The 9,742-nt window shown below is 44.0% G+C and overlaps 1 protein-coding gene across 1 annotated transcript; it reads right to left on the bottom strand.

The window, feature by feature from the left end:
• Positions 1–387: 387 nt before the first annotated feature.
• On the bottom strand, positions 388–9,523 carry btr12 (bloodthirsty-related gene family, member 12). The gene is made up of 7 exons (XM_029256126.1): positions 9,404–9,523; positions 6,875–7,500; positions 6,610–6,705; positions 2,614–2,847; positions 1,753–1,900; positions 1,574–1,600; positions 388–945 (listed from the first exon to the last, which is right to left on the bottom strand). Exons 1-7 carry the CDS (start codon positions 9,408–9,410, stop codon positions 407–409), a joined length of 1,677 nt encoding a protein of 558 aa, XP_029111959.1. The 5' UTR covers positions 9,411–9,523; the 3' UTR covers positions 388–406.
• Between the last annotated feature and the right edge of the window lie 219 nt (positions 9,524–9,742).

The raw sequence follows: 9,742 nt of genomic DNA, 5'->3' as shown, positions 1-9,742 counted from the left end.
CTGTTTCTTTAGAAAAGTGAATAGGCTCAATAAAGTCCAGTTGTAAAGCACTGGAAAATTTACATAATGTCTCAAGGATCCTTGTACAGAATAAATGGACTATAGACGGGCATCACATGTGCTTAATAAAGTCACAAAATTGAAAAAAAGACAACCACTTGTTTCAGAGGGTTCAGTAGCTTGGAAAGATCTGATGTATTTGTCATTGATTCGCTTTCCTTTACTGTCCTTTTCAGGGTCACGGTGGTTTGGAGCCTATCATGAAACAACTGGGCACTAGGTTCGGATGCATTTTTTTTTTTACAGTGACCACATCTGATATTTAATTGGAGTGGAGTGAGCTGTTTTGGGAGTGGTCTAGGAAATTTCTGGTCTGTTTTTATGCAGGGCCATTCAGCTCTACAGACTATCCATGCTTGACAGTGGAGATGATGAGAGGAGCTGAGTTCTTGCCTTCTTCACTCAGACAAGGGCTGAAAATGGGGTACAGGTTTTGGCTGAAAGTGTCCATGAACGTGTAGAGGTGCGAGCGTGCCTTCACGTCATAGAACGACACCTGACCCGCCTCAAAGTCCAGGTAGATGCCAACTTTTTGGGGCGGAACGGGCAGATGGAGTGGCAGGCGGGCGGATGACAGGGCGTTAACCTCGCCGGCCTTCAGCCACAGGCACCAGTAGCCGTTCTCGGGGTTCAGCTTGATGTCACCCTTCTTGCGTACTGACTCGGAGGCCACACCCAGAGTCCACGCTGTCTTCGTGCCCACTTCCACCTCCCAGTAGTGGCGGCCGGAGGCCAGACCTTCGCGACCCAGGACGAAGAGAGCTGGCTGGAAGCGACGCGGGCCATCGGAGACAGACCGTTTGTGCTCCTCATACCTCACCTGCTTCCCATCCTCTGATACGACCAGGTTCCGCTGTGCTGTGGATGGATCCAGGAGCACCTCACCTGGCATGCAGAAGGAAAGGGGAAGAAAGACGCAGAGTGACAAATGCTTAACTATATATAGTACGCATATATGTACCTGTATGTATACACACACATATATAATTTTTATACTATGCTTTATCACTCAAATGATCAAATCCAGTGAAATGTGCCTTTATAAACTATACCGATACCTGGAAAACTGTATACTATATCAATAATTTAATTTAACTTTTAATAGTTGCCAGCGATACAAAGAAAAGATTAAAATTATGCAAATAATAATATTATTATTATATTGCTGTTATAATAATAATAATAATAATAATAATAATAATAAAAATGAATAGTGCTGGGAGGGGGTGCGGTGGCGCAGTGGGTTGGACCGCAGTCCTGCTCTCCGGTGGGTCTGGGGTTCAAGTCCCGCTTGGGGTGCCTTGCGGCGGACTGGCGTCCCGTCCTGGGTGTGTTCCCTCCCCCTCTGGCCTTACGCCCCTGTGTTCCCGGGTAGGCTCCGGTTCCCCGTGACCCCGTAAGGGACAAGCGGTTCTGAGAATGTGTGTGTGTGTGTGAATAGTGCTGCTGTTCTTGGACGCATTATTTATGTCCCATTCCTTTGGTTTCGTTCTGCTTCGCTGTAAAGACGTACTTGCGTAGTTCTGGAGCTTCCTCAGTTCTGGGGATGAGAGAACAGAAAATCACACTTCCAAAGTTTACCGATGCACTCGGTGTGTGTTCATCAGCTCGGCACAATACACAGGTGTGTCGCGGAAAGAGGATCTTGCCGCAAGTTCCCATTATTAGACTTGCAATCTACCAGTCACATACCTTTCCCGTAGAGTTTCTGCAGCTCTTCCTGGAACCTGTCAGTCAGGGTGCTGACAGACTTCCGCACTGTCCCCACATACAGGTCTGTGTTCACAGACACGCCGGACCAGTCTGAGGGCTCTGGTGGAGGCGCCAGTGTGGGCAGCGTCTGCAGCAAGGACAGAGGAAATGGCTTAGTGTGTGTGTGTGAGATTGTGTTTCTGGAATATGCTTATCTTGTATATTTTGAGGGTGTGTGCATCTGTGTGGGCTGCATGATATATAAATACAGTATATATGTGTACATATGTATATATGGATAAGTGTATGTGTGGATACATACGTTTGTGTACGTTTTTCAATAGTCGTCTCCATAAGACCGGTAAAACTCCGAGTGAGTTGAAAATCCTATTAAAAAGTTTAATTTAACAAAACCTCTACAGGATTTTTTTTTACTGCGTATTTCAGAGCTTTTAAAACTGCTTCTGATGCAGGGATTCATTTGTTACGAGTCTGTAAGAGAAATTCGTTTGTGTAATATGTCTGTAACGTAAATGTTTCTGCATATTTAAAAAAAATAAATAAATGCTTTAGTAGGAAATTGGATAAAGTTTTATGCAGCTACTTTTGTGATGAACGTTGGTTCACATGGTGGAAAGTAACTAAGAAACTGCACTTAAAAATCACACGTCTGCAACTATGTCTCTTTCTCCTAATGTAATGATCACCTGTATTTTCTATGAGATGTACATCACTTTGGAGGAAATCTTCTGCTGAATGAATAAACGTAAATGCACATGTGTGATGCAGCATCTCATTATGTCTGATGGAGAATTTGTGTGATTGAGGCCCTGCCAGTTTCAGCGGGCAACAGAGAGGCACCTGGAGGAAAAGCACTTTGTCCTGCATCTGGGACAGCTGGTCCAGCTCCGTGCTTCTCTTCCTCAGCTGAGAGAGCTCCTGCTCCAACATGCGCACCAGCTCCTGGGCCTGTCGCTCGGCCTCGCGCTGCCGCGCAGTCACGCGCTCCACCAGCTCCGCCTGGCTCTGCTCCACCCAGCGCTGCAGATCCGCGTACACCTGCCAGCTCTCCTCCAGCTCCTTCTGAGAGGAGCTCTGAGGTTCGACAGGCAACAGGCACAGAAATTCGTTAGGATTCAATGACCTTCTCGTCGATGGTATGGACCCGTTATAGAACTACTTATAGAATTTTTTTACTCTCCGTAACACCCATAACCACCCATTACACACCAGAATCCTGAACGTCGACCACCGGAACCATCTAGAAGGACACCAGCCACTTTCATATGGACTGCAGAAATTGTCCTCTCAGATCCCTGATGGTCTCTGCTGAAACCTCGCTTAAATTCATCTCCATCCCAAGTATAGATGCTCTATTTCTTTAATACATTTAATACATTAGGTCTATATACCCCTCTTTTCCAAACAATTATTGCACGAAAAAAACTCACCTTTTTTGCAATACCACTTTTAAATCTGTTTACGCTTATATTTATTGAACCAATCACACCACCGCACTTTATTCCAGTGTTTTCAGTTTAATAGTTAGTTATTATTAACTGTCCTGTAGTATTAATAGTATATGTTGTATATGTTGTCCTCTGCGTCACACCGTGGTCTGGGAGAAACGCTATTTCACTCCAGTGTATGTTGTAAATAAATTATGGAAGTGATCAATCCTTTACACTGCTACTCCTGCAATGTAACATAAATGTTTATATGTATTTAAAAAAAAAAAAAAAAAAAAACTACTAGGAAGTTGATTACAGTTGATCCATATTCTGGTAAAGTTCTATGCAGCTACTTGTATGATGAATGTCGGTGCATCTGGTGAAGGAAAAAAACTGTACTTAAGAATTACACATCTGCAGCTATGCCACTCCTAAGGTAATGCACAAATTGTATTTTCTATGACATGTACCATACGTCGCTTTGGAGAAAAGCATCTGCAGAATGAATAAGTGTAAGTGACAATAAAGTTGATTTTGACTTCGTTAATAAGACTACAGAGTGCGCCTCGAAAACTTGTGAACCCTTATTTTTACCGCAAAATTGTTATTTAATGAGAATCAGTGTTTCTCATGTGACATAATAGGTGTGTAATGACCAATATGGTCCATATGTTGCTTTAGAGGAAATCGTGTGTGTGGTAGAAACGCACAAGTAGTGCAGGTGTAAAAATAAGTGAAGCCCAAGTTTATTGGATAAACCAAGAAGGTAAATAGAATCAGGGGTGTAAATCATAGTCATTCCTGCATTTTCTAATTAATTACTCACATAATTAAGCTTATGTTTATAAGTTTCTTTTAATATTTTATATAACAATAATAACCACCCCTATGGGATTCACATACTTTCAAGCAGCACTGTATGCTTTGGATTCCCGTCAGTCTCCTTGGTGACTCCCCTTAAAGCACAGGTCACATTCTCCTGAACCCCTGGCTTCTAAACACAGCAGTGACACACCAAAACAGTAGATTTATAGAATTTGTAAAGGATGCAATGTTCTCCTGACTTGGTATAGGGCTTGTCATGCATCGGTGGTGCTGAAAACTATGCCGTCGGTATTATGATTACCAACAGGGCCTCCCGAGGTGAATGGGTTTAACAGCGGAGATGCCAGACTAACTATACCACCCTTCTGGGCAGCAGCAGATGGGCGGTGCTGAAGGTAGAGGATCACGCTCGAAGCGACAACAGCAACAAGATCAAAATTCACTGCGCAGAAGAAAGGCCCGGCAACCTACTTGAGGAGAAGAGGAAGACCTGTCCTGAGATGACTCGATTCGTTGACAACAACGACGGGGACGACGCTGGAAGAGCTTGCCAAACTCGCACGAAACCGATTTCTTTTTAGATCTTTAATTCAACAATTCGCCATGAATCGAACGCGAGTCGATGGCGCTTAACCAACTAATGTTGCATATGAATATTCTAACCACGAGAAGTCTAAAACTGTTATTTAGCAGCTCCACACCTACCGAGGTGTTACAATTTCTGACAGGTAAATAATTACATCACTCTGTTGGAGGTTAATCCTGAAGCAGAGAGAACCGAGCAACACAGTGGCTCAATGACTAGTGCTCCTCTTTCACAGTGCCTGGGTGGTGTAAAAGAACATGAGTTTGATCCCCACTCAGCCTCTATGGAGTTTGCATGTTCTCTCTGTATGGTGCTCTGGTTTCCTCTCACAGTGCAAAGACGTGTGTGTGTGTGTGTGTGTGTGTGTGTGTGTGTGTGTGTGTGTGTGTGTGTGTGTGTGTGTGTGTGTGTGTGTTCCACTGATGTATGGATGAGTGACCCAATGTAAGTAGTGTATCTAGCAGTGTAAGTTACCCTGGTGAATAAGGTGTGTGGGCTGATAACGCTACACAGAGTCTCTTGGAAGCTGCTTTGGAGAAAAGCATCTGCTAAATAAATAAATGTAAACTGAAGAGGAGCTCACTGAATGCCTGTCTGAGAAAACACAATGTTTACCTTCAGCATTTTGCCTGCTGTGAACGCAACCTTGTAAGGCAGGACCAACCAGTCAAACCACATTCCCTCCGTAGATAAGCAAATAACTCACTCCTGCTCTGTGTCGCACCTTTATTGTTTCAACGCGCTATAAAATGTGACACCAGAGTTAGCCATGGGGAAAAGGTAAAAAGTTACCTACGGTCTACGTTATTTATGAGGTACCATTGCATTGCGAAACAGTGTCAGTCTTTTTAACAACAAACTATGATTGAATACATGAATTATAACATGATCTATAAATAAAGGCTGTAAAGCAAATTTTACTCACTGTTAATATGATACTTAATATGACCAGCAGTACCAGGTTTGATATATGTTTTAATTGTACTATTTTACCTATAATAAAAGACTTTTGAAAAGGTGTTCTGCTCTCCATGGCTACAGCTGGATCTATGTTTTGTAAGACAGATTTCATTTTATAGTGATTGCAAAAAAAGAAACTGGGAAGGTGTCAACCTTCCAGAAGGTGATCTGGAATCGTGGTTATGCAGCTACTCATGTGATGAACGTTGGTTCATATGGTTGAAAGGAACAACCTAACTCTACTTTAGATTGTACTTTAAACTGTACTTTTAATTTTCTTAAGAAAAAAAAAATTATTTACGTAATATCCTCACTTTAACTATTCTTTCCTGTTTTCAGCTCTGTGGTTGACTTGGTTGCGGACAGATCAAATTTCTGCCATGTAATTATATATTCATTGTATTTTTACACACGGCTCAGCTGCCTTCGAGGCTATTTGAAGACGCAGGCAGGGCAGGAGCACCGGCCTCTGGATTCCATGAGTCCGAAATGCAATAAGTTGGCTCCCCAGCAGGTGAGAAAAGAAAGTTTTCAGCAGCTGTAGGACCTGAGCTTTCGATATGTGGTTAGTATTTCCATTGCTTGTTGTCTACCCTAGTAGCGGGTACAAACAGTTCAAAACATATCTCAGTAGAGGGTATGTATATGATCAATGTGCATATGCTGTATGGTGGAAAATAACACGCGGTAGGAGGTGTGATGATCATGTGACCTGGTGTTGGACTGCCACTGAATTAAATATGAATTCTGAAATAAGACCGGCAGGTGTGGAGTTTGCGTGTTCTCCCCATGTCTATGTGGGTTTCCTCCGGGTGCTCTGGTTTCCGCCCACAGTCCAAAAACATGCTGTTCAGGTTCCCCCATAGTGTGTGAGTGACAGAGAGAGTGTCTGCGTTCCACTGATGTATGGATCAGTGACCCAGTGTAAGTTGTGCGCCATCTTCACAGCATCCATTTTCATAACTGTTATGAAATTTGTAAAGTGTTTGAGTGTTTGGCACCGTCGTGTAGTGTTGAGCAGTCGACTGTACTCACTTTGATAACTTTGATTGATTGTTTGATTTCCTCCAGCTTCTTTGACCTCTCTTTGATGAAGTGCTTCACCTCTGACCTCTTCTTGCCCACTTGGCTCTGAAGGGGAGAGGATCAGGTGAGAGATCAAGTGACGAGAACGTGACTTACACACCAAAAATCAGGTGCAGTGATTTCCTCTCTGAATCTGAAGGACAACAAATTCACGAAGACCTCGGTGTGAAGTCTTCCTTGGGTTGTGTCCTGTCTTCAATCAGTCTTGACTCACCATCTTTTTCTTCCACTCTCTGTCAGCGGAGATGATATCATGGGACTTGTGCGTGGTCTCTGCGCAGACTGTGCAAACGCAGGCATGGTCACTGCGGCAGTATACTTCCAGGAGCCGCTTATGCTTGTTGCACATCTTCTCCTCCAGTCTGGCGGTGGGCTGGACCAGGCGGTGTGTGGAGAGAGATCTTGTCTTATGGTGGGAGCGCAGGTGTGTCTCACAGAACGAGCCCTGGCAGTTCAGGCAGGACTTCATTGCTCTCATCTTTCTCCCGATGCAGGCATCGCAGGGCACCTCCCCCTCCCTTGCAAAAGCCCCACCTTCTGACTCCCCAGGATTGTCATTCCAATGGTTGGAATTAGGTCCCTCTTCCGACACTCCGAGAGCCTGGAACTGCTGAGCGATATCGGCCAGCACGCGGTTGACGCTGAGCTCGGGCCTCCGGTGGAAGGTCCTCTTGCACATGGGGCACTGGATCTGCTTGCTGTGACTCCAGTAGCCCCGCAGACAGGCCAGGCAGAAGCTGTGGCCGCATGGTGTCGAAACAGGCTCCACAAACACCTCCAGGCAGATGGAGCACAGGAACTGCTCCTCGGACAGAGTGCGGGCCCCTGGGGAGGCCACGTCTATATGGAAGAGGAACAGGTGGCAGTGATCAGTTCCACAGCGGTACACTGCACAACAGCCAGCTTCAGACTGCAATAGCGTAGAGGTTTACAGAGTGATCGGGGCCTGAGAGGCAGAGTTCAGGGGTCAGGTGGTAGGGGTTCAGTTAAGGAATATATGGTTGGGTTAATGAGACAGCAAGCAGAAAAAGAGCATTATGTGAGCTCCTGTAGGGTCTTTGGGTTAGGGTTAGGGTCTCGTAGGGTTCATATTAAAGATAATCCACTTTCTCTTGTGTTGCTGTGTCACAGTGCGTGGGTAGTTGAGAGGACATGGGTTCAATCCCCGTTCAGTCTGTGTGGAGTTTGCATGTTCTCCCTGTGTCTGTGTGGGTTTCCTTCAGGTGCTCTGGTTTCCTCCCACAGTGCAAAGACATGTTGCTCAGGTTCCCCCAGAGTGTGTGTGTTCCACTGATGTATGGATGAGTGACCCAGTGTAAGTAGTGTATCTAGCAGTGTAAGTCACCTTGGTGAATAAGGTGTGTGGGCTGATAACACTATGTTGAGTTCACTGGAAGTCACTTTGGAGAAATATGTCTGCTAAATAAATATGTGTAAAGCATAATAAACGGATGTGAAAATAAGTCGCACACCAAAGACAGAAAAACAAACTAAACCGAAATGGACTTTGACTGGAAACTGAAGCACCTGGTGGAAACACATGCAAACATGGTGGGAAAATGCAAACTCCAAAACCTGAGCAAACCCAATGCTGAGAGACAGCATCACTACCCACTGCATCACTGTGCCTCCCTAATCTTTGTTATTACTTAAATTAACAATATATTGACCTGAAAATCATCTCACGTCTTTGGAATTAGACAGTTTGGACAGCAATGTGATAACAATGAAGCTCAGTGGAAACACAATGTGCAGCTGATCAAGAAACATAAAGAGCCTGAAAGTATTATAGAGAGAATCAGAATTAACGAGAAACACTAAAACCCAGTTTACGGAAGAATTCAAGACTGCTGAAGGACATGGGGGCAGCTGCTAGCGCAATGTTTAGAGCTGCTGCCTTTAGATGCGGGTTCAAATCTCACCTCCTTCTGTCGTACCCTTGAGCAAGGAACTTACCCTAAACTGCTCCCGTAAAATTACCCAGATGCATAAATAAGGAAAAAGTTGTAAGTAACTTTTTGTAAGTCAATTTGGAGAAAAGCATCAGTTAAATGTATAAATGCAAAGGTAGGAAGTGCAAAATGTTAAAAATTTCCTGAGCAATAACAGAAGAACAGTTGGGAACTAGAACATATAAATGTACATTATCTTTATACAGCAATTCCTACTAGGACAACTTAGGGAAAAAGCCTTGGTACCGAATGAGGAGGTGCTATTCGAACCCGGCTCTTCTGAATGCAAAGTAACATCTGTAACCTCCACACTACCCTCCGCCCCATAGAAGAAGAAGCCAATTTACACTCGACTGAACACACAAGATCACAGCAGCTAATAAGCATGTATACATATAGACAAAGTGCTATTAAATAGAGACTCTTCAGCAGTGTGTGGGAAGCAGCGAATAGAAGTCGCCCCCCCACAGTGAACCCTCCATGACATTTACGGAATGCAGTAAGACAAGCTCTACCTGTGAAAACGTAACCCACCATGCAACAAAAGCAATGTTACGAGGAACGATCCCTTTTCCATCTTCCTGTACAGCCTCTACCCCGGCATTGTGTAAAAAGTACATGGAAAATCTATATTTTATCTACAATCCCTTATTACTCCATTAGTTTCTACTTTCAGTGATCGTATCTGTTAAGTTTTTAATTTGTCGCTCCTCCGAATTACTGCTTGTGTTTAAATTTATGTCTACGTGTATCGGTGAGTGTGAAACTAAGGAAATAAGAATGAGACTCACTCTGCATTTCTGCTTTCGATCTCCAGGCCTTCTATTTGTAAATTTTATATCTGTAAAAGTTGGGTGGCAAAAACGGTGGCATGTCCTTGCAGTCCTTCTTCCTTCCTCGGCTTCTTTGGCCTCTCTCTTTCGGATAATGCGAGTTCCCTCCCTCCTCAACTTCCCGTACCTCCCTCTGTGTCTGTCTCCTCCTTCGTCCGTCTGCCTGTCCGGTGGGTTGGATTCACTTTACTGGAACAGTACAACAAACTGAAAGGTTTACAGTGCATGAGGTGTAAGTAACGAATACACGTAGTAAAAAGAAAGTAAAAGTTATAGGAAAAAGAAAAAAATGGTCAG

The sequence above is a fragment of the Scleropages formosus genome, chromosome 11 (assembly GCF_900964775.1).
Source record: "Scleropages formosus chromosome 11, fSclFor1.1, whole genome shotgun sequence".
NCBI classification, from domain to species: Eukaryota; Metazoa; Chordata; class Actinopteri; order Osteoglossiformes; family Osteoglossidae; genus Scleropages; species Scleropages formosus.
This window is presented reverse-complemented; position numbering and strand designations above follow the sequence as displayed.

Coding starts and splice junctions, on each gene's coding strand:
- btr12 (XM_029256126.1), bottom strand. Junction 1,901..2,613: donor ACAAAGTGCTTTTCCTCCAG/GTGCCTCTCTGT, acceptor TCCTTGCTGCAG/ACGCTGCCCACACTGGCGCC. Junction 946..1,573: donor GAAGCTCCAGAACTACGCAA/GTACGTCTTTAC, acceptor TCTGCATGCCAG/GTGAGGTGCTCCTGGATCCA.